General features: G+C 42.7%; 1 protein-coding gene across 2 annotated transcripts in view; it reads right to left on the bottom strand.

The window, feature by feature from the left end:
- The window catches only part of MAP2K5 (mitogen-activated protein kinase kinase 5), a 241,509-nt gene that overhangs the window by 148,973 nt on the left and 66,821 nt on the right, over positions 1-25,715 (bottom strand). For both annotated transcript variants that reach the window (XM_038767364.1, XM_038767365.1), the window contains exons 9-12: positions 16,614-16,653; positions 6,812-6,880; positions 6,644-6,725; positions 362-423 (exon numbers count right to left, since the gene is read on the bottom strand). In XM_038767364.1, coding sequence (XP_038623292.1) covers positions 362-423; positions 6,644-6,725; positions 6,812-6,880; positions 16,614-16,653 — 253 coding nt within the window. The remainder of the gene's footprint in view (positions 1-361; positions 424-6,643; positions 6,726-6,811; positions 6,881-16,613; positions 16,654-25,715) is intronic.

Below are 25,715 nucleotides of genomic sequence, written 5' to 3'. Positions count from 1 at the left end.
TGAGGGAACTGAGGTACACAGAAGTGAAGTGACTTGCCCAAAGTCACACAGCAGACAAGTGGCAGAGCCAGGATTCCAAGTGCTTAGTACAGTGCTCTGCACACAGTAAGTGCTCAATGAATACAATTGACTGATGACTTCCAACTTTGTTGTATTGGACTCTCCCTAGTGTTTAGTACCGTGCTCTGCATATAGTAAGCACTTAAGACTGATTTTTACCACAAGAAGACATCGCTGAATATCACCACTGATATCATAAGACAAGGGAGGAAATAGGATTCGCAGAGCTTGCTGAGCCCAAAAAGGGATTTGAAAGATAACATCACCCCAATCTCTTAAGGCCAAAGAAGGGTATACTTACTGCAACAGCTATCCGTCCCAGTACATGTTCTGGAATTTTTGTGTACACATCCAGCGACCCCCCTATAGAAAGAAACAAATGTGCTTAAACTCCATAAATGAAAGCATGGGACTGCAAAAACCGCATTGGGTCAATTCTCTGTGCACCCATCCTTGGGGGAACCGTGTTTTTCCTGTCAGGTTGTAAATGACTCCGGTCGACATTTCAGTCCACAATCCTTTGTGGTGGGCAGGAATTTTGCATCTGTGATGAAGTCATTCACCTTTGCACTTGGCTGCCTGAAAGCACAGGCAACCTGAACTCCCGAGGATGGGATCTGACATGAGAAGCCAGGGAGAACTAGCGAATGCTAGTCTAATGTTCTCTCCCAAGTGCTTAGTGCAGTGCTGTGCACAGAGTAAGTGCTCAATACCACTGATTGATTGAAATGTGGCAGTTAGGCATTCATGCATTCAATCATATTTATTGAGCACTTATTGTGTACAGAGCACTATATATGCATTTAGGAGAGTACAATATAACAATAAAGAAACACATTCCCTGCCCACAAAGAGCTTAGAGTCTAGAGGGGGGATATTTGAACATTTCTAAATGATGGCAGATAAATGACTGAAAAACCAAAGGCTTTGGGATCTCCTGCCTTATACTTCAGTTTCCTCAAATATATGGAATTCATCCCAATACTGATTTATCTGGAAGTTTTGTTCTATCAGGTTTTTTTTGTTTGTTTTTCAAGTGGCAAAAGTCAATGGCAAGCTGTGACCCTACAAGGAGAAGTCAAATTAACTTGGGTAATAGGAAAAGACAAAAAATAACACAGTGCAAAGTATCTTTGATGGAGACCTTTCTTTACCCCCAGCATGTTTACTCTTACTGGCTGAGGCATAATTTTTATGAGACCAGAAGGAGAGGGGGAAACTGAAGTGTCTTCAGTTCATGAAGGGGTGATTATGTTGACTTAAATGGATTGTAGTTAAGAGGTGATGATAATCATGACACTATCTACCCAGGCGCTCAGTATAAGGCTTGGCACATAGCAAGCACTTAACAAGTACCATGATAGTAATACTATTAGTTATTATTATTACAGTACTTGCTAAGTTCTTACTATGTGCCAGGCCCTATAAAAAGCACTGGGGTAGATACGAGATCATCAGGCTGAACACAGTCCCTGTTTATATGGGGCTCCCGGGCTAAGTAGGAGGGAGTAAGATTAAATCCCCATTTTACAGATTAGGAAACCGAAGCCCAGAGAAATGAAGTAATACTAATAATAATTATGGTATTTGTTAAGCATTTACTATGTGCCAAGCACTGTTCTAAGCACTGGGGTGGATACATGGTAATCACGTTGTCTCTCGTGGGGCTCACAATCTTAATCCTCATTTTATAGATGAAGTAACTGAGCCACAGAGAAATGAAATGACTTCCCCAAAGTCACAGAGCAGAGACATGGCGGAGCCAGGATTGGAACCCACGTGCTCTGACTCCCAAGCCCATGTGTTCTTGCCACTAAGCCATGCTGCTTTTTGTCACTTCAAGTCACTTCTTTGAAGTGACTTGCCCAAGGTCACGCAGCAGACAAATGGCACAGCTACGATTAGAACCCAGGGCCTCTGATTCCCAGGCCCAAGCTCTTTCAACTAGGGCACGCAGCTTCAAGAGAATAAACTACCGTAGAGGAATGTGTCTGTTACATTGTAGTGCTGCACTCATCCAAGCACTGAATACAGTGCTCGGCACACAGTGAGAGCTCAATAAATACCACTGCGTGACTGACTGATAACAAGGAAATCAAGGCAAGGGCTACTCTGAGTCTTTGCAAGGGAGCAGGGGAGACAGCAAAAGCATCTTTGGGAATGGAATTCCTTCAGGCTTAGGATCATCCCATCGATAACATGTTCCTCCCATTTACTCAATACGTCTAAAGGAGGAAGTGGGTGGAGGAAGAGGGCAGTGGGCTGCAGTTTGCTGCTGCTGCCACTGCCAAAGAAATGATTCTCCAGAAAGCATCAATCGATCAATGGTATTTATTGAGCCCATACTTTGTGCACAGCACTGTGCTGAGTGCTTGGGAGAGTACAATGCAGCTGAGTTGGTAGACATGTTTCCTGCCTACAATATAGGGGAAGCAGCATGGCCTAGGGGATAGAGCATGGGCCTGGGAGTCAAAATGTTCTAATCTCAGCCCCTCCACTTGTTTGCTGTTTGACCTTGGACAAGTCACTTAGCTTGGGCAAATTACTTAGCCAGAGAAGCAGCATGCCTTAGTGGCTACAGCACGGGCCCAGGAATCAGAAGGACCTGGGTTCTAATCCCGGTACCGCCATATGTCTGCTGTATGACTTTGGGCAAGTCGCTTCACTTCTCTGGACCTCCGCTACCTCATCTGTAAAATGGGGATTAAGAATGAGCTCCATGTGCAACAGGGACTGTGTCCAACTGATTAACTCATATCTACCCCAGAGCTTAGAACAGTTCTTGGCACATAGTACTTAACAAGTACCATTATTACTATTATGATTATTATTCACTTTTCTGGGCCTCAGTTCACTCATCTGTAAAATGGGGCTCAAGACTGTGAGTCCCATCTGGGACAGGGACTGTGTCCAACCTGATTAGCTTGTGTCTACCCCAGCGCTTGATACAGTGTCTGCCACATAGTAAGTGCTTAAGTAATACCATAATGAAAGAAATATAAATCTGTGGGCATAAATCTGTTCCCCGTGGAGACTAAGCCAGGGAAAAAGGGAAGATTTTCCCCTCTGCATCTCTCGAGGCTGGTTGGTGGTTCCCTCAGGAGCTCCAGATGGGAGAATAAGGCTCAAAATGTGAAAAAAAAGCAACACGCATCCTTGTTTGCAGATAAACAATTCATTCTTTAAGCATCGAAAACCAAGGGGATGGTTCCATATTGTCAAGAAATGAAAAGATCTGCTTCTCAAATGCTAAAGAATCGAAGCTCACTTTAAAGTGAATTACTTGGAAGAGGCAGCTTAGACACTTTAATGATGTCTTTCCAGGATTTAGGACTAGAGGTAAAACAGACAATGATGGAAATTTTCTTTTGGGAAAAAAAAGGGATCTTTACAAGTGGAGATAACTGGCCAGATATTTTTACTGTGTGAGGCACGTGGGGGATAAAAAAATATCACCGTTGATATTTTTGCTCACCTTTGCTCATTATTGCCAGTACCTAACAAAAAGTTAGAAAATCACGCTGTGACTAAAACTGTGCGATATCACTTTGACTGTTACAGGGAAGGCAACCATGGAAAAAGACAATCCCACCATGATGTGAACCAACTTTAGTTACTAAAACACGATTTTTATTACAGATATCATAAGAAGAAGCACATTTTACATCCTCATTGATCTTTTGGATGAATTACGCCAAGTGGATCAAAGCTTTAAAACCATGTTTGGCAGCCTCTGACCAAGGCGGTTTAATCTGGTCCATTCTTTTCTATTGCTTTGCTGTGGGGTTGACAGACACCAAGCCTTTCCCAACCAAACATACCCCAGAGGAAACTCTAGCATCTTTTGACATATAGTCACTATATAGTCCCCATAGGGTGGGAAGCAGCATGGTGTAGCAGATGGAGCATGGGCTTGGGAGTCGGAAGACTGTGGCTCTGCCACTTGCCTGCTGTGTGGCCTTGGGAAAGTCACTTCACTTCTCTGGGACTCACTTACCTCATCTGGAAAATGGGGATTGAGACTGTGTGCCCTGTGTGGGACAGGTACTGCGTCCAACCCAATTTGCTGGTATCCACCCCAGCGCTTAGTACAGTGCCTGGCACATAAGGAGTGCTTAACAAATACCATAATTATTTCGGGTCGAGAAGAGGCTAAGGCAAACATCTGAACCAAATGTGAAATTGTGCGGTCAATGAAGCCTGTGATTATAATGCAGAATATCAATGAAAAGGAGTGATACCAAGAGTCTTCAAAGAGTTTTGCAAACTGAATTTATTTTCATTACTGAGGCTGCATGTCTGAAGTTTAAATTGAAATTCAAGAATACAGAGGTGAAGAAGCAGCATGGCCTAATGGCCTAATGAAAAGAACCCAGGCCTGAGATTCAGAAGACCTGGGTTCTAATCTTGGCTGATGACGATGAGTTCTAAAATGAGGCAGCTGTTATTATTAATTAGAAGAATAACATTAATGATATTTGTTTAGTCTTTATTACATTCCCAGCATTGTTCTATGCACTGGGGCATCTAAAAGAGGGTTATCAGTTTGGGCACAGTCCCTGTGGCACACGGGGCTCACAGCCTAGTTAGGAAGGAATAGGATTTAATCCCCATTTTTACAGGTGAGCCAACTGAGGCACAGAGATTTCAAGTGACTTCCCCAAGGTTCCAAGGTAGATAACTGGCGGAGCCAGGATTAGAATCCAGGTCCTCTGACTCCCGGGCCTGGGCTCTATCTACTGGGCCCCATTGCTTCTCTAAGCAAATCTGGGAATTGAGCAGCAGTTGAATCTGTGGTCTTGGAGGGAAGAAGGATGAGCTAGATCCATCTGTCCTGGATGGTTTAGTCATTCACCTGCCCGGAGGCAGGGGGCCAAACCAGCTGATGTCTCCACAGCGCTTTCAGCTCTGTGACACTCTAATTCTATGAGTAATTCGACAAAGCCCTAATATGTCACTGGTTTTATTTTCCCAAATCGGTCCATATGAGCAACACTCCTGGAGATGGAGCATATTTACCGTTCTGATTTCTGACAGCCATCTTGACTGAACCACACACACACACACACAAACTCAACACACCCCTTGCTGAAACAGTGAATGCCAGCTCCTGAAAAATGCTTTGAAAGCCACAGATTAGCGCTTTGGGAATGTGCCGGGCAGCTGTAGACTGGGACCTAGGTGTATGAAAAATGGCGAGCTTTAGCAGGACGGGCTCGGAATACCTGAATCCTTCATCCAGAAGGGCTGTGGAAGATTGAAGGGACTATTCTAGCTTCATCAACAGAAGGGCCCTGGGAGAATCGATGCTTTGCAGTACTTTGCACACAGTAAGCTCTCAATAAAGATGACTGGATGAATGAAAGTCAGTCAATCATATTTACTGAGCACTTACTGTTCAGCCATATTTATTGAGAGCTTACTGTGTGCACAGCACTGTACTAAGCGCTTGGGAAGTACAAGTTGGCAACATATAGAGATGGTCCCTACCCAACAGTGGGCTCACAGTCTAGAAGACTATTTTGTGCAGAGAACTGTACTAAGCATTTAGGAGAGTACAACAGAACGAAATCACAGATACATTCCCTGCCCGCAATGGGCTTACAGTCGTGAGGGGGAGACAGACGTTAATAGAAAGAAATAAAATTACAGATTTGTACATAAGGAAGAGGGAATTGTTCACTCCTTTCAACACTTTTTGGTGTTTTTTTATGGTATTTGTTAAGTGCTTACTACAAGTGCCAGGCATTGTACTAAGCGCTGGGGGATATATGAACTACTACTACTAATAATAGCAATGTTAAGTACTTACTATGTGCCGAGCACTGTTCTAAGCTCTGCGGGGAATGCAAGGTAATCAGGTTGTCCCACATGGGGCTCCCAGTCTTAATCCCCATTTTACAGATGAGGTAACTGAGGCCTGGAGAAGTTAAGTGACTTGCCCAAGGCACACAACAGACAGATGGCAAAGCTAGGATTAAAACCCAGGTCCTTCTGACTCCCTGGCCCGAGCTCTATCCACCAGGCCATGCTCCTCCTACCATTAGGTCACAAAGCAGCAACCACAGTGGTTATGATGAGAAATACAGATGGGGAGGAATTGGGGTAAGAGTCAAAGAAAACTAAATGCAGCTTGGCAAAACAGCTGTTTTGAAAAACAATTTCTTATCTTGCAATTAAGAACCGATTTCTCACTGAAAGACACAGGACATTGGGTTAATAGATTTCTTTCAGAGGAAATCTGTTTTGGCTACTGAAACATTAAAGAAACCTAAACAGCTGTTTTGTCAGTCAAGACAGATTGGATAGAAGAATCAAATATCAAACCACAGATTAGACTAACATTTAATCTGCTCTATTTAAATTTTCAATAAAAGTAAATAAAGCTACGTTCTGGAGAATATTGCAACGCTAAAATGTTTAACATCAATAATCACAAACACTAGGTTAATTTTGGGGAACAGAAGAAGTAATTATTAATATGTTTAATTTTTTAAAATGCTTCTTACTTGTAGGAAAAGTGAATTCCCAATCACTTTTCCAACAGTCAACCCAGAAACTACATAAGATTCAAATAACTCACCATCCATGAATTCTGTACATATCGAGATCCTGTTTTCTACAAAAAATGCACCGTAAAATCCTATGATATATGATGAATCACACTGTAAAGGAAACCAGGAAAAGTTAAAACCCAGTAGGCAAGGCTACTGATAAAAGAGGTGAGAGAGCGATGTGAAAAATACTTTACCTTATAGAGAATTTCTAATTCGGACATAATTTGTTTCTGAAGTTCCACTGTAATATCTAGTGGTATGACCTAAACCAGAGGAAAAGAAAATATCAGAATTGCAGCCCATTCATACCTTCAAAAGAGAATATAGCAAGGAATTGGCATAAAAATATAAGGAGTAAATGTTGGTGCTTTCCTTTTGTATTGGGGGAGATGGGATGGGTGTGATTGATGGGGCAAGGAAAAAAGCCAGTCCGCCAAGGTCAGCATTAATGGCTCTAAAAGTCATTTAAGTTATAATATTCTTAATTTATGTGCCCTATTTTGACCACAATGACTACTTTCAGAAGAGGAAGATAGGAAAGCCTTGTACCTATTAACCTTCCACTCCATTAAAAAAGAACCGCTTGGAAATTTGGGCATTTGAAGAGGAACACGCAGGATGATGAATGTAAATTTAAACCTGGCCCTTTTCTTGGGCTGTGAGAAACGGGAAGGTACGCGAGTACATATTTTACCCAGCCGACAGGAATAAGTGGGCAGTTCTTAATTACTTCCCTTCTACCACGCTCCCAGTTTGTCGCTGTTCATCTCCTGACCTAAAATAGTCACCCTCAAAAGATCTCTGCAGAGGAGGGCGAGTCAAATGAACAGCAAATATGTTACTGGTCAGGCACCCATTTGGTGTGAGGCGCTTTTAAGGCATTTAAATGCAGCCAGATCGCCTATCAATTGCTTCAATTGTATTTAGGGCTCCTCTGGGGCCAACTCCAGGGCAATGGTTATTGTTCTGTACAAGAGGAGACTCTACTGCTGAGAATCAAAATGGTCAAAGACATTTTTTATTTTTAAGGCATCTGGCAGTGACTTTTGACTCCAGGCATTTCTGGGGAAAGGCTTAAGCAGGAACTTCCACTGAACACTAAATACTCCAAGTAGACTGTCGTTTCGCTACACAGTACCCAATATTTAAGACGAGCTTTATGTTATAAAGGAAGCATGCATATAAACACCTTGGAGAATGAGGGGGAAAAAAACCCCCAAAACTGAGGGAAGCATACTACTGACAGAGTCAAGTAAAAAAAGGATAATTTCCAAATCCACATTTTACAGTATTGACACCCGTCTGAGAAACAAAAAGAAAGCATAACCAGTTTCTATCACAAGTTGCTTTAGGGTTATTTATAAAAGCTCTCACTAAACTGGATTGTAAGTGTAATACAGAACCGCCAAGAAACATTTAACATGCTTCTCCAGATCAATAGTCATTTGCCAACAAAATTCACTTACATTTTTTCTACCACAGAAAACTTCCAACAGAATAATTTCCTGTAGCATTATATCAATTCTACACCATTAAAATAAAGAGTGATTAACCCACTGTCAAATACAAAGAATCTTTTGTTCTAATACAAGCTAGTCTTTGTTTTAAGGTTTTGAATAAACTTTGTATTAATTGCTTGGCAATACTTGCGTGAGTTCCACTGTATATCTATCGATCAATGAGTGGTATTTACTGAGTGCTTATTGTGCACAGAACACTTTACTAAGTGCTTAGGAAAGTACAATATGAAGGAGTTGGTCGACTCTAAGTTCCTCGTGGGCAGGGATTGCATCTACCAACTCTTGTTGTACTTTCCCAAGCGCCTAGCACAGTGCTCTCTGCACTCAGTAAGTACCTCGGATAAACATGATCCCTGCCCTCAAGTAGCTTACAGTCCACATATATAGGCACAGATACATATATTCCTGTTTTGCACTTTCAGTGGTAATGTTCCTGACTTAAATCCAGTGGTTAGCACATACTGATGGAGCCAGATTAAAAAAAGGATTATTTCCAAACCCACATTTTACCATATTGACATAATGATAATAAAATTATTTATAATAATAATAATAAATGCCATTTTTATTATTATTATAAATTTTATCTCTGTGTGTGTGTGTGTGTGAGAGAGAGAGAATAATAATAATGATGGCATTTTAAGTGCTTACTATGTGCAAAGCACTGTTAATAATAATAACAATAATAATAATGGTATTTGTTAAGCGCTTACTATGTGCAAGCACTGGGGAGGTTACAAGGTGATCAGGTTGTCCCATGGGGGGCTCACAGTCTTAATCCCCATTTTACAGATAAGGTAACTAACTGAGGCCCAGAGAAGTGAAGTGACTTGCCCAAAGTCACACAGCTGACAATTGGCAGAGGCGGGATTGAACCCATGACCTCTGATTCCAAAGCCCGAGCTCTTTCCACTGAGCCAAATGTGTAAATGGTGCTCCCTTCTGCTTCTGAACCCGGCTCCGCCACTTGCCTGCTGTGTGACCTTGGGCAAGTCACTTCACTTCTCTGGGCCTCAGTTACCTCATCTGTAAAATGGGGTTTGAGACTGTGAGCCCCATGTGGGACAGGGGTTGAGTCCAATCCAATTTGCTTGCATCCACCTCAGCACATAGTACAGTGCCTGGCACAGAGTAAGTGCTTAACAAATGCCACAATTATTATTACTGTTGTCAAGCACTGTTCTAAGTGCTGGGTTAGATACAAACTTGAAGGTCCCTAGAGCAACTCGTGATAGAAACTAGTTATGCTTTCTTTTTCTCAGAGAGATGTCAATATGGTAAAATGTGGGTTTGGAAATAATCCTTTTGTTTTAATCTGGCTCCATCAGTAGTAGTATGCTTCCCTCAGTTTTGGGTGTTTTATTTTCCCCCTCATTCTCCAAAGTGTTTACATATACGCTTCCTTTATAACATAAAGCTCATCTAAAATACTGGGTACTGTGTAGCGAAATGGCAGTATGCTTGGAGTGTTCAGTGAAAGTTTCTGCTTAAATCTTTTTCCAGAAATGTCTGGAGTCAAAAGTCACAGTCTCTGTCCCGAAGAGGGCTCACAGTCTTAATCCCTATTTTAAAGATGAGGGAACTGAGGCCCAGAGAAATGAAGTGACTTGTCCAAGGACATACAGTAGACAAGTGGCAGAGCCGGGACTGGAACCCAGATCCCTCTGCCTCCCAGGCCCGTGCTCTATCCACTAGGCCATGCTGCTCTCTGGGACCCTCTCCCCTTCCTGCCCCACCATTTCTCTCCCCCCAATTCAAAGCTTTACTGAAGGCCCATCTCCTCCAAGAGGACTTCCCAGACTAAGCTCCACTTTTCCTCATCTCCCATTCCCTTCTGCATTACCTGAACATGCTCCCTTTGTTCTCCCCGCCCCCGCTCAGCTTCACAGCACTTATGTATATATCTGTTATTTTATTTATTTGCATTGATGTCTATTTCCCCCCTTCTAGACTGTGAGCTTGTTGTGACAGGGAATGTCAGTTTGTTGTTGTACTTTCCCAAGAGCTTACTGCAACGCTCTGAAGACAGTAAGCACTTACTAAATCTGACTGAGTGAACGAAGTAATATCAGCAAACCAGATACTCTGACCCATTAATTGTCAGCAGATAGTCTCCATAATGCAATATGTAATGTAATAATGAGTAGCAGTGTGGCCTGTTGGAAAGAGCACGAATCTGGGAAATCAGAGGACCTGAATTCTAATCCTGGCTCCACCACCTGCTTACTCTATAACCTCAGGCAAGCCATTTAACTTCCCTGGGAATCAGTTACCTCACCTGTAAAATGGGGGTTCAGTACACATTCTCCCTCCTACTGAAACTCTGAACCCCACAAGGGGCCAGGGATCATGCCAACCTGAATAACCTGTACATACCTCAATGCTTACAACAGCCCTTGACACATAGTGGGCACTTAACAAATGTCATAATCATTTCTCCAGAAAGATGCAACTATAGCAGCACAAGGCCATCAGCCGGTCCCTACAACTAAATTTCACATATTGCAATGGAAATCTTATAAAATGCAATCTTTGGATGGGGGAAAGTTACTGTTGAAATGTCCCAAATAAATGAACTTGGGGGGCTGAGGAGGAGCATAGGGGAAGAGAAAGGAGAAAACAAAATTGCTCAATTGTTCAACCCCATAAATACATTTTGGTCCTGCAAGTCCACTCCTTCAGGGTGTAAATTGGGTCCCAGTTTTTTTGGAATGGTATTTGTTAAGTGCTTATTCTGTACTAAGCGCTGGGGTAGATACAAGCTAACTGGGTTGGACACAGTCCAGGCCCTACATGGGGCTCTCAGTCTTAATCCCAATTTTTCAGATGTGGGAACTGAGGCCAAGAGAAGTGAAATGACTTGCCCAAGGTCATAGAGCAGACAACTGGCAGTGTTCAGATTAGAACCCAGGTCATTCTGAATCCCAATCCCAGGCTGTGTGCACTACAGTACACTGCTTCTCATTATTATATTACATACTACATAATGGAAAAAACCTGTTGACCACTAATAGGGCAGAATAATCGGGTTGACTCATGTTACTTAACCTGGTGGAGCAGGAAGGAGAAAGGATCCCAGAGAAGCAGCATGGCGTGAAGCTCAGGTCTGGGAGTCATAAGGTCATGGGTTCTAATCCTGGCTCCGCCACTAGTCTGCTATGCGACCTTGGGCAATTCACTTCACTTCTCTATGACTCAGTTACCTCATCTGGAAAATGGGGATTGAGACTGTGAGCCCCAAACTGGACAGGGACAGTGTCCAACCCAATTTGCTTGTATCCATCCCAACGCTTAGTGTACAGTGCCTGGCACAGAGTAAGCATTTAACAAATGCCAAAGTTACTATTATTATTGTTACAGAGAGAAAAATCAGGATACCCTGGTAGAGAAGGAAGCCTGGCAGGTCATTTCTGGGAATGAACAAGCGGAGAGGAGGGAAGTAGTTGAAAAACGACATCTTCTTTCCCCTGGGTTTCTGGGTAATACAGAATTGTAGTTGTACAGTTAATTTTCCCTGGCAGATACTTGTAAGTGACCATTAAAAATGTGACGCATAAGCAAAATTCCCTTCCTTGTCCTTTGAGGATCATCCCTCTGCCCATCCGCCAAGCTAGCTCTCTTCCTCCCTTCAAGGCCCTGCTGAGAGCTCACCTCCTCCAGGAGGCCTTCCCAGACTGAGCCCCTTCTTTCCTCTCCCCCTCGTCCCCCTCTCCATCCCCCCGTCTTACCTCCTTCCCTTCCCCACAGCACCTGTATATATGTATATATGGTTGTACATATTTATTACTCTATTTATTTATTTATTTATTTATTTTACTTGTACATTTCTATCCTACTTATTTTATTTTGTTGGTATGTTTGGTTCTGTTCTCTGTCTCCCCCTTTTAGACTGTGAGCCCACTGTTGGGTAGGGACTGTCTCTATGTGATGCCAATTTGTACTTCCCAAGCGCTTAGTACAGTGCTCTGCACATAGTAAGCGCTCAATAAATACGATTGATTGATTGATTGATTGATCCCAATGGGAGAAAAGTAAGAGAGACATTAAGTTTCCATCTTCAAGGATAAGAGCAACTCCAGACACACCGAGCGTGGATTTTAATAATAATAGAAATAAGAACTATGGTATTTGTTAAGTGCTTACTATGTGCCAAATACTGTTCTAAGCACTGGGGTAGAGAAAAGCAGTGTGGCTTAGTGGATAGGGCATGGGCTGGGAGTCAGAAGGACCTGGGTTCTAATCCCAGCTCTGCCACTTGTCTGCTGCGTGACCTCAGGCAAGCCATTTTACTTCTCTGTGCCTCAGTTCCCTCATCTGTAAAATGGGGATTGAGAATGTGAGCCCCATGTAGGACAGGAACTGCATCCAACCCAATTTTCTTATATCCACTCCATGTCTTAGTACAGTGCCTGTCATATAGTAAGCTCTTAACAGATACAATAATTATTATTATTATAGTCAGGTTGGACATAATCCACACTCTCAATCCCCATTTTCCTGATGAGGGAACTGAGGCCCAGAGAAGTGAAGTGACTTTCTCAAGGTCACATGGCAGACAAGCGGCAGAGCCAGGGCTAGAACCCATGACCTTCTGACTCCCAGGCTCTTGTTCTACCTGCTGGGCCGGGGTGAACCCTTCCAAACGTAAGAGAATTGGGATATTAAGCAATCCACGGAGAAAGGGTTAAGTGCGAGACTGAAATACCTGAGTGCATTTCGTCTGCTCTCCACTACACCTCCAGGACAAATAAGGATGAGTTGTCAAGTTAAATACAAGCAGTCAAGTGACTGAATTATAATTTACTCTGGGCTCCATTTAAATTAGTGTGAAGCTATTAAAATATACAGTATAAATACGGCAATTCATCACAAGCTGTCATGGATGACTTCATTTATTTGCTGGAGTGGCACATGTTCCACTGAACGGAAGGCGAGCAAAATCACAGGTCAAATTAAGCTGCTCCTCTGTTTTAATTCCCTTATTTAATCGGGGCGACATAATTGTCTTTTACAGGTAGGTACAACTCAGAAAGAAACTTGGGAGCATTACAGGCAGTATACAAATGATTAATCAAATGATCCATTTAAATGCTAGTTTTAGAGCGGCAGAAACCCAGAGCAGTCAAAGAATGGCAATCGGCACACACGCTATAAGCAGTGCTGAGATTTTTCAGACTTCCTGCGGATAGATTTTTCGCAATTAGAAAATAAGTAATACTAGGAAATCTATTAAATCCTCCAAGCATTACCTAGCTGAAAGGTTTTTATAGAAGATTTTAATGGTATAAGAAGGTTCAGGATTCAAGATGTGTAACAGTAATTTCATTTGTTTTTCTGCTCTACCTACTTGCAATTTTCAAGGCTACCTGTGCAAAAAAAAAAAGCTAGCTACTAATAGGTTTCACAGATTCAATTTCCTTGTCAAACAATTATGTTTTAGGTTGGGTTCTGATTAGTGTTATTTTCAAATGTTGGGAGGCAAATGATTTTGAAGTTCAATGGCTAGACACATTATTTTCCCAAACTCTATTTTTGATCTCGCCAAAACTCAACTGATTTATGACTGATAACCTTTTTCTACCTTTAAAATCACTTCTGCCCCATCGCTGGAAAGGGTCAATCAAATCTCCCAAATATACTGGAAGGCTTTTGTTTCATTTGACTCATATTGTTTCAAACACCACTGACTGAGACCGCTAGTAGCACACTGGTTCGAAGGGAAAATGTTAACAACTCTATCTTCTCAAGTTGATGACAGTTTTAAGAAGCTAAAAAATGAGAATGAAATTGGGATGTACTAACAATGTAACATTTTCCACTCAACTCAATTTATTGCTCCTGTATGGCTAACTGAAAAGTCAAGGTGACGTAATTGAGAAGTATTTTGGGGGCAGACGAAGAAAGGGAGAAGAATGAGTATTGGGTACATCCCTGTAGACTGTAAGCTCCTGTTTTAAAATGGCATTTATTAAACACTTACCATGTGCCAAACACTGTACTAAGCGCTGGTGTAGATACAAGAGAAGCAGCGTGGCTCAGTGGAAAGAGCACAGGCTTTGGAGTCAGGAGTCATGGGTTCAAATCCCGGCTCTTCCAATTGTCAGCTGTGTGACTTTGGGCAAGTCACTTAACTTCTCTGTGCCTCAGTTCCCTCATCTGTAAAATGGGGATTAAGACTGTGAGCCCCCATGGGTCAACCTGATCTCCTTGCAACCTCCCCAGCACTTAGAACAGTGCTTTGCACACAGTAAGCATTTAATAAATGCAATTATTATTATTATTATTATTATTACAAGATTAGCAGGTTGAATACAGTCCCTGCCCCACATGGGGCTCGCCATCTAAGCAGAAGGGACTAGGATTTAATCCCCATTAGACAGATGAGGACACTGAAGCTCAGAGAAGTAAAGTAACTTGCCTAAAATCACTCAGCAGACAGGTAGTGGAATCAGGATTAGAACCCAGGTCCACTGACTCTTGGGCCCCTGCTTTTCTCATTAGGCCATGCTGCTTCCCCTGGGATCTGTGAATAGGGATGGCAGAGAAGCACTGTGGCCTAGTGGATAGAGCCCAGGCCTGGGAGTCAGAAGGATCTGGGTTTTAATCCCAGCCCCGCCACTTGTCTGCTGTGTGACCTTGGACAAGTCATTTCACTTCTCTGGGCCCCAGTTACCTCACCTGGAAAATGGGTATTAAGAGTGTGAGCCTCATGTGGGACAGGGACTGTGTCCAACCTGATTAATGTAGATACAATTAACTTGTATCTACCCCAGTACTTAGAACAGTGCTTGACACATAGTAAGTGCTTAACAAGTACCATAAGTATGATTATTAGCTTGTTATGGGTAGGGAATGTGTCTGTTCATTGTGATATTGTACTCTCCCAAATGCTTAGTACCATTTTCTGCACACAGTAAGCACTCAACAAATACAACCCAATAATAATAATTATGGCATTTTTTACGTGCTTACTACGTGCCAGGCACTGAATTGAATGCTGGGGGGGGATACAAGCAAATCGTGGATTTAGTCCCTATCCCACTGAGCCTCACAGTCTCAATCCCCATTTTCCAGATGAGGTAACTGAGGCCCAGAGAAGTGAAGTGACTTGCCCAAGGTCACACAGCAGACAAGTGACAGAGCTGGGATTAGAACCCATGACCTTCTGACTGCCAGGCCTGTGCTCTATCACTGAATGAATGAGTTTACTGCACTCATCTACAGAGGGGCCTCATCTACACACAGACACAAAATGCAGCCTCCAGCTGCAAGTTCCTTGAGAAGGGGGTGGTTTGGAGGAGAGAGAGATGTGATAAGACAGTCCCATGGACATGTTGGGTCATGTGTTCAGAGGCATAACTTCTCAAGACAGCAAGCTTGGCAGAAATCAGTCAGTCAATCAGTGGTACTTATTGAGCACTTATTCTGTGAAGAGCACTGTACTAAGCCCTTGGGAGAGGATGGTACAACAGAATTAGTGGAGGTTGCAAGCTGTAGTATAATCAGGACACTAGGTAGGCAGGTTAGGACCGGAGGGTGGAGAGCTTTCAGTGGCACTGGTCAGAAGCAAGTACATCCATCCATCCATCAATCAATCCTTCTTATTCAGCACTTCCTTTGTGCAGAGCACTGTACTAAGCACTTGGGTGAGTACAATATAACAATACAACCGACACATTTCCTGCCCACCATGAGCTAACAGTCTACATGGTCAAGAGACAATGGAGAATGAGAGTACTGTGACGAATGAAGAAATCTAGCCCATGTGGTATCCAAGGAAGATGATTTTAGCAACAGGTTGTAGAATATTTTGGATTGGCAAGTGATTTTTTTTAAAAAAATTGTATGCTATTTGTTAAGCGCTTACTATGTGCTAGGCATTGTACTGAGCTCTGGGGTAAATACAAGCTAATCAGGTTGGACACAGTCCATGTCCCACATGGGGCTCACAGTCTGAATTCTCATTTTACAGATGAGGGAACTGAGGCCCAGAGAAGTGAAGTGACTTGCCCAAGGTCACACAGCAGACAAGCGGCAGGGCTTACATTAGAACCCAGGTCCTTCTGACTTACAGGCTTGGGCTCTATCCATAAGTCACGATGCTTCTTTGCAGAGCAGAAAAACAGATGAAGGCTTCCACAAAAGGACTTTGAGAGAAAAGGGTAAATAAAAAAATTTCCAACTGATTTACTACTATGATCAAAAAAAGAAGATGCAATGAAATATCTCCATTTGTGAGTCAGATTCACAGCTAGCGCTAGAGTCCAAATTCTAGTAGATGTATAGCCATTATAACATTTTCCTGGCAACCTCTATACAATGCCTGAGATTAGTGCAAATAATTTCACTCCTTTAATAAATGGGGATGGAAATTAATAACATATCTAAACCCAATAGATAATCACAGAAGAGTTTATAGGGTAAACATCAAGCGTAAATGTTTTCAAAGCAGGGAAAAACAATCCAAACAGCTTACCTTTACAGCTAATATCTTCCCACTGGGGACATGAAATGCTCTGTGGAAGGAAAAAAATATTATGAAATAACCTTCACCTTGGTTTACTGACATATCAGTAACCCCCATCCATTCTACTCTCAGGAAAGGCAAATCTTTTCTCCTAATAAACACTGCTGAAGTATACTTTATACCTTAATACTCCAAAGCAACTAAATGAACAAATGAATCAAGAGATCTTAAAATTATCCTAAAGAGATAGGTTATAATAAAAAAAAATAATAATGATGGTACTCAAGTGTTTACTACATGCCAGGTACTATTCAAAGTGTTGATGTAAATACAAGATAATTGGGTTGGACACAGCCCCTGTCCCACATGGGGCTCAAAGTCTTAACCCCTATTTTACAGATGACGGAACTGAGGCACAGAGAAGTGACTTACCCAGGGTCTTATGGAAGACAAGTGGTGGAGCCAGGTTTAAAACCTAGGTCCTTCTGACTCCTAAACCCATGTTCTATCCACTAAGCCATGCTGCTCTTAGTGGAACCAAACCTGAACCTTAGTTTAAACTCACAATTGTCTCTGTAGGAACTGTACACATGCAATTAAAGAAGGTTTCTGGCTCAGCCTTTGACAACACCCTCAACCACCTGTCTCTTCAGTGTCAAGCTTTCTTTCAGAATATTTTCTAATGGTATGGGATTATAAAAATTCCAAATATGTAGTTAATCTTCTATGAGAGTAAGCTAAATCATTCATTTAATCATATTTGTTGCTTACTGTGTGCAGAGCATTGCACTAAGGGCTTGGGAGAGTAGAATATAAGGATAAACAGAGCTAACGATAGCTTCAGAATCCAGTTAACTCCACTCATTTTTTGTTGTAACATACGCTTTCACCAAGCATTTTGCCTAGCACTCGGAAATCAGGGAACGTCCTTCCGGTGACACGAACCAATCTGGACAGAGTGTTAAGTGGCCTTCGAAGAAACGGCTGGGCTCATGAGTGGTGTCAGTCAAAGGTGGGCACTATAATTACAACAATAATAATAATGATAGTATTTATTAAGTGCTTACTACTTGCCGGGAACTGTACTAAGCGCTGGGATGGATACAAACAAATTTAGTTGGACATAGTCCCTGTCCCATATGGGGCAGACAGTCTCAATCCCCATTTTACAGATGAGGTATTTGAGGCCCAGAGAAGTGAAGTGACTTGCCCAAGGTCACACAGCAGACAAGCGGCGGATCCGGGATTAGAACCCAGGTTCTTTTTACTCCCAGGCCCATGCTTTAACCACTAGGCCATGCTGCTGCTTGACTTGAGAAGCAGCAAGTATTTCGACTATATCTCCTGGGCATAAAAGTGCAATTGCAATTCAACTGCTCTGAGAGAAATACTTTCAAAAATCCATGCCCTTTGTTGTAACGCTTTGCTTACCTAGGAAGTCAAAGCAAAAGCATGTTCTCAACAAACACGCTTTTCCTGTTCCTCTGAAATGGAGATAATTATGTTTGGCCTATTTTTTCCCTGCCAGGAATGTTGGCAGGTTTGAGTTACCATTCGAAAACCGATTATATGTAGATACAGGAATAATTTTGCATTAAAATGCAATATTGTTTACGTGACTCTCCTAAAGACAATTTATTACAGATTGTGGATTAGCAAGTGTGGCCACCGGAAGCACAGAAGTGGAGATGGAGAGAGGAACGCACAGGTGAGGATTCAAAAGTAGCAAAACGAACGGGAGTGTTTCTATGGCGAATGAAAGAGTACGAAACATCTGGAGTTTGAGCTCAACTGCAATGACAAGAAAACGATCAGATAAACGTGTCCACCGCTGGACAGTTTGGCAACTTAATTAGCTTGTCAAGAAAGCGGATCCTTTTTTCTGAAAGAGGGGTCTTTCGTTTCCCCGTGAATTAAAAGCCAAGACTTGATGATTTAATTATGATGCACGCTAATTCATCCGTGCAAGTTTGGGTTGGATTTCTAGCCACGGAGAGATACCGGGTTTGGTTTACAGTGCTCTGACGGTACCGATTTAACATTTAATTATCCGGGAGAACTGGATCCCAAAGTAGATGCCAGGCATATGGGCTATGTTCCTTAGTTTGGCAAATGGCAGGCTACCTGGGAGAAAAGGAATCTGTTGACTTTAGACTGATATTCCGGCTCAATTGCCGTGACCTTCCTCCACACATTAACTGTAAAGTGATTAATGAAGTTTGAATAGAGGCTTTGGTTACACCGAAAGACAACCGTACACCTCTGCAGTGTTTTAATTAACAACTAACACTTCAAATTAACCTGTAGTTGCCACGGTAATTACCTGTTCCAATAAGTGTGATGGGAAACGTTTTTATGAGATATTTCAGGGCACTCTGTGTGCGTGGTCTATTTTTTAGGGGTGGGGCTCAATTCTCCCATGCAGTAACACACTAGGAAGTTTTCCAAATTCTCTGGATCTAGTACTGAAAATTCATTTCTAAAATCTCCAAGACCTGCTTGGAAATGAACTAGCCTCAAGTTCTCAGATTTCCTAGCAACAGGATATTTGAATTTTTTTTTATGGTATCTGTCAAACGTTTACTGTGTGTCAGGGATTGTACTAAGCGCTGGGGTAGATACAAGTTAATCAGGTTGTACACAGTCCCTGTCCCACACGGGGCTCACAGTCTTAATCCCCATTTTACAGATAAGGGAACTGAAGGACACAGAAGCGAAGTGACTTGCCCGACGTCAGCCATCAGACAAGTGGTGGAGCGGGGATTAGAACCCAGGGCCTTCTGACTTCCAGGCCGGCACCCTCCCCACTAGGTCATGTTGCTTCTCTAATTTAATTTCATTTTTTTGTGTTATTATTTTATTTTAGTATTCATTATTTTATTTCTGTTTTTAATTCCTATCCTGAACACTCAAGTTCAGCGACACATTTACTTGTACATTCAGTCATTTATATAGCTATTTCATCCTGGACTTTTACTCCTTTCCTGCCACATCTTCGCTCTTCCTCACAATTCCACTACTGCTCAATAACTTTTGTCCATCTGCCCTCCCCCATAGGTTATAAATAATTTCCTTGAGAGCAGGGGATGGGCTTCTTGTTTTTGCTTTTGCTGTGTTCAGTCCAGAGCTCTGTACTCTGGAATAAACTGTAGACTCTAGACTGTAAGCTCCTTGTGGGAACTGACGGATTAAGTCAGTCAGTCAACTGAGTGCTTACTATGTGCAGAGCACTGTACTAAGTGTTCTGGAGAGTACCATGTAACTATACGACACATATTCTGCCCACAGTGAGTTTACAATATCTACTGACTCTGTAGCTACTCTCCCAAGTGCTTAGTACAGTGCTCTGCACACAGTAAATGCTCGGTATATATGACTGACTGATCATACTCAAAAGGCACTCAAATACCACTGTCTGATCATCATCAACCACTGCCTGCCAATTTACCAGTTCCCAAGAAAGCAATGGTTTTTTTTTGTATTTGTTCAAAAACACCTTACAGGAGACAAGCTATGGAAGAACAAATCTATTGCCCTGCTTTTATATTCAGACTGTATTTTTGCTCCACAAATGACCTGCTCCAAAGTGATAACACAGAAGATTGGAAAAAGACAGCCATATATCATTTATTACGAAAAACTGGGACAGGGAGCGTTACCTCATGTTCAACCAAGTTCTGCGTCAAGGAGTCTGAACAGAATTTCAAACATATTGAGGTACATACACATCATTTCAAAATTCACTGGCTGTGATTTTTTTTTCATTTCTTCCCACTCCTGTGCTCTTTTAACCTATGGCAATGTGTGATAAATGCGACGTTCGGGCTTCATCTTTGCAGAGGTGTCACCCGACAATCATGGAAGCCAACTGAGAAATGTAATCTTGCCTTCTCATGATGTTAATAGACACGTTGTTTTCTTAAACATAAAAAGAGGTGTGGCCAAGTGGAAAACTATACTGTGACTAGACTAGACTGTGAACCTGTTCTAGTGCAGTGATTATCTCTATTTGTTGCCAAGTTGTACTTTCCAAGCGTTTAGTACAGTGCTCTGCACACAGTAAGTGCTCAATAAATATGACTGTATCAGTGACTTGAATGAAAAAGCCCAGGCCTGGAAGTTAGAGGATCTGGGTTCTAATTCCAGTTCTGCCACTTGCTTGTTGTGTGACCTTGGGCAAATCATTTCACTTCTCTGTGCCTCAGTTTCCTCAACTGTAAAATAGGGATTCAATGCCTGTTCTTCCTCTATCCCTTGAGCCCCAGCTGGGACAGGGACTTTTGTCTGACCTGTTTATCTTGTATCTACCCCAGCACTTAGAACAGTGCTTGAAACGCACAGTAAGTGCTTAAGAAATATCATTAAAACAAATAAACAAAAAAAAAATACCATACAGCATTTTGCAGTCATAGTTTTGCCTGGAAGCAGTGGGCTGGATACTTGCCGACCTCCTACCACATCTTTAAAATGGGGATTAAGACTGTGAGCCCCCCAGTGGGACTGGGACTGTGTCCAAGCCGATTACCTCATATCTACCTCAGAGCTTAGAACAGTGTTTGACAGATAGAATCCATTTAACAAGTACCATAATAATAACAACAATAAGGTCTTTTCCAGTCTAAAGCTACTACACTGACCATGAGACTGTCAAATTTATAGAGTCCTCAACGTTGAATTATCAATGCAAAATTTAGAGTACTACTGGCAGCCTTTACAAGAGGGAAGAAAATTACTTCCCCTTGATCCTGGTGATTCACAGGTGGAATCTCGAAGGAGTCATATTTAGGCTAGAGGGATGAGCACGAATCCAATCAATCAATCAATCAATCAAATTTATGGAGTGCTTACTGTCCGTCAAACATATTTACTGAGCGCTTACTGTGTGCTCTGCACTAAGCGCTTGGGAGAGTACAATGTAACAATAAACAGACACATTTCCTTCCCCCAAACGAGCTTACAGTCTAGAGGAGCTTTGCTGAGCACCGTACTAAGCACTTGGGATAGTACGATATTACAAGATATAACAATAAAGAGACACAGTCCCTGCCCACAGCTAGCTTACAGCTAGAGGGAGCTTATAGTCTTGAGGGAGCTTTGAAGATCACTATACTAAACATTTGAGAGAGCACGACAGAAATGCCAGACACGTCCCCTGTCCATAATCAATCAATCAATCGTATTTATTGAGCGCTTACTGTGTGCAGAGCACTGTACTAAGCGCTTGGGAAGTACAAGTTGGCAACATATAGAGACAGTCCCTACCCAACAGTGGGCTCACAGTCTAAAAGGGGGAGACAGAGAACAAAACCAAACATATTAACAAAATAAAATAAATAGAATAGATATGCACAACTAAAATAAATAAAGAAATAAGGCGCTTACAGTCTAGAGGGGGATTGAGACATTAATACAAATAAATGAATCATGGAGATGTACATAAGTGCTGTGGGGCTGAGGGTGGAGTGAATAGCACATACTTAAATAATAATAATGGCATTTGTTAAGCACTTACTATGTGTGAGACACTGTACTAACCAATTGCGTAGGTACAAGCAAATCGGGTTAGTCACAGTCCCTGTCCCATGTGGGACAGAGAAGCATCTTGGCTCAGTGGAAAGAGCCCGGGCTTTGGAGTCAGAGGTCATGGGTTCAAATCCTGACTCCACCACACGTCTGCTGTGTGACCTTGGGCAAGTCACTTAACTTCTCTGAGCCTCAGTTCCCTCATCTGTAAAATGGCGATGAAGACTGTGAGCCCCCCGTGGGACAACCTGATCACCTTGTGTCCCCTCCCCAGCGCTTAGAACAGTGCTTTGCACATAGTAAGTGCTTAACAAATGCCATCATTATTATTATTATTATTTGTTGGGTGCTGCTTCTGCCCTCCTTTTTTTTCTACACCGTGAGCCCGTTGTTGGGTAGGGACCGTCTCTATACGTTGCCAACTTGTACTTCCCAAGCACTTAGTACAGTGCTCTGCACACAGTAAGCGCTCAATAAATACGATTGAATCTGGGGCTCACAGTCTCAATTCCCATTACAGATGAGGTAACTGATGCCCAGAGAAGTAAAGTGACTCTCCCAAGGTCACACAGCAGATAAGTGGCAGAGCCGGGATTAAAGCCCATAACCTTCTGACTCCCAGGCCTGTGCTCTATCCACTATGCTGTGCTGCTTCAGGGTACAGCTCCCAGGATATAGGCGATCCAGAAGGGAGTAGGGGAAAAGAGGAGTTAATTAGGGGAGGACTGTTGGATAGAGGCGATTTTAATACGGTTTTGAAGTTGGGGAGAATTGTGGTCTGTCGTACATAAACGGGGGTCGAATTCCAGGCCCGAGGGAAGGTGAGGGCAAGGGGTCGCTGTCAAGGCAGACGAGACTGAGATACGGAGAGCATGTTGCTTTTGGAGAAGCGAAGAGTGTATGTTTACGGGTGGGTGGGTTGCAGCAGGAAATCAGCGAGGAAAGGCAGGAGGGGATGAGCTGATTTGAGCGCTTGAAAGCCGATGGTAAGAAGTGCCCATAGGACACAAAGGAGATGCAACCTGTAGGTGGATCCCAACATCTGGACCCTGCTTCCATCTGTGGCACAGACCCAAATCCACTGCACCTGCATTTCACATTATTTACTCAACTTGGTTATATCAAGAGTTGCACATTCGGTGAGGAAAATGAAACCGAACAAAAATGAATGGCCCCAGCTGACTCCTGTTATCAAAATTAATAACCTAGAGCTGATCATACATTTTCCGATAAAGCTTGTATGTACCACAACAAATGGAGGCGTAACATTTCCACAGCTCTAGCCCGCCCGGAAACCCCTTAACCTGCTACGATCCAAACTATTTTGCATTACGAGCAGAGGGGATTAGCTAGGGTACCAAGCAACCTATGGAACCAGAATTTCTCAAATGACCATAGGAAGGGACTTGAGTGGCTCTTTGTCTCAACCCAGCCTGACCTTGCTGTGAACGGCACTGGCCTCAGCCTTCCAGTTTGCAAAATAAATAACCTAGAGGTGACCACATATTTTCTGATAAAGCTTGTAGGTACCACACCAAATTAACATAGGCATCACATTTCTACAGTTCTAACCCGCGCAGAAATACCTTCACCTGCCATGACCCAAACTATTTCGCATTACGAGCAGAGTGGATTAGCTGTCATACCACAGGACCAATAGGGCCTGCATTTCCCAAATGATTGTACGGTGGGATAACAATAATAATTATGATATTTATTAATCACTATGTGCCACGCACTGCACTAAGTGCTGAGGGGCATACAAGCAAATCGGGTTGGACACAGTCCCTGTCTCACGTGGGGTTCAGAATCTCAATCCCCATTTTACAAATGAGGTAACTGAGGTACAGAGAATTGAAGCGACTTGCCCAAGGCCACAGATTAGACAAGGGGCAGAGCCAGGATTAGAACCCATGACTTTCTGACTCCCAGGCCCGTGCTCTATCCACTATGCCAGGCTGCTCCCAGCAGCTTTTTTCAGAGCTGACCATATATTTTCCAATAAAGTTTACGTACCACACAAATCAATATAGGCATCACATTTCTACAGCTCTGTCCTGCACAGAAATACCTTAACCTGTTCTGATCCAAACTATTTTGTATTATGAGCTGAATGGACTAACCATCACACATAATAATGATTCACTCAATCGTATTTATTGAGCGCTTGCTGTGTGCAGAGCACCGTACTAAGCGCTTGGGATAGTACAATTCAACAATAAACAGACACTGTGGCATTTGTTAAGCACATTACGCATGTGCCAAGCACTGTTCTAAGTGCTGGGGAAGATACAAGGTAATCACGTTGGACATGGTCCCCGTCTCAAACGGGGCTCACGGTCTTAGTACCACAGGACCAAAGGAGCCTGTATTCTTTAAAATGTAGGTAAGATGGGATCCGAGTGGCTTTCTGTCTCAACCCAGTTCGAACTGGCTGTAAATGTCGAGCAGACAAGATGATGTGGTGCTCCAATGCCAATTCGGGGAGCGATGCGGTCACCAAACTGGACGGGGAAATGACTCTCTCCTCTCGCACATCTCTTGCAACGGCGTTCTCATGAGTAATCGTGTGTATGACTCGCTTTAATCGAGCTGACAAAATGTGAACGGTGATATGATATTACTGCTTCTGGCCTGAGAACAGAGCAGAGCATCCTCCTGCTCCCCTCCCCCTGCCTTGCTCTCCCCTCATAAACCATGTAGAATTATTGCTGTTGGCTTAAACATTGCTTCCCACATAATATGCTGCAGGGATGAGGGGGGAAAGGAGATACAATTACTCTTTGAATTATTTATAGGCGCTCTACCAATTCCTGGGAATATTCCCAAAAGGACGGCTTCGGCTGAGCACGGATCGAGGATGGCGATTTCGGTTATTGCAATGGAGGAAATTAAGAGTTAGCATTCCACCTCTTAAATCGCCCCTCGCCTATCGCAAGGAATAGCTGATGCTGGGCAAGCGAGGAAGAAAGGGAATTCATAGATTTAATTCCTTGAGTGTTTCCTAGGATGAGGAAGAGAGCGAGGGGAGGGAGAAACAGCTGAGGAGACAACTAAGTGGGACAGCAACCTTTTTGTATTTTGGGGACTGTTACTTTAAAGGACTTATCTAACAGCGATCGGTCAACTCCCTGATTTTTGGGAATTAATAAGGTGGATTATTAAAGCCTGCTACTTCCCTCCTCTTCCTCTTCCTTTCTGCCCCTTGTGTTTGACTTTTTAATTCCTTTAGCATCTTCTCATGATGCTCAGGAAAATGAGAGAAATGAAGCTCACCCCTACCTATCTGGCCACTTACTAGGGTCTGGGAAAAGAAGCCAAAATTATTGGCTAGAATGAGTTTTGAGAAGTGAAATCCAAAAATCATCCCATCAATCACAGGGAATTATTGAGCATCTGTCTAGAGCAGAGCACGGCACTAAGGACTTAGGAGAATGCAACAGAAATGTGTTCCCTACCTTCAAGGAGTTTATAGTTCAACAGGAAAGATAAAAATGATTTATGAACAGTGGGAGGAGGCAAGAGAGGAAGAGCAGGACAATGAGTACAGATATGCCTGGGTGAAGTAGCTGAAAAATCGAATATATG

This window comes from Tachyglossus aculeatus, chromosome 26, assembly GCF_015852505.1.
Source record: "Tachyglossus aculeatus isolate mTacAcu1 chromosome 26, mTacAcu1.pri, whole genome shotgun sequence".
Lineage (NCBI taxonomy): Eukaryota > Metazoa > Chordata > Mammalia > Monotremata > Tachyglossidae > Tachyglossus > Tachyglossus aculeatus.
The sequence above is the reverse complement of the archived record's forward strand: the minus strand, read 5'-3'. Positions and strand labels throughout refer to the sequence as shown.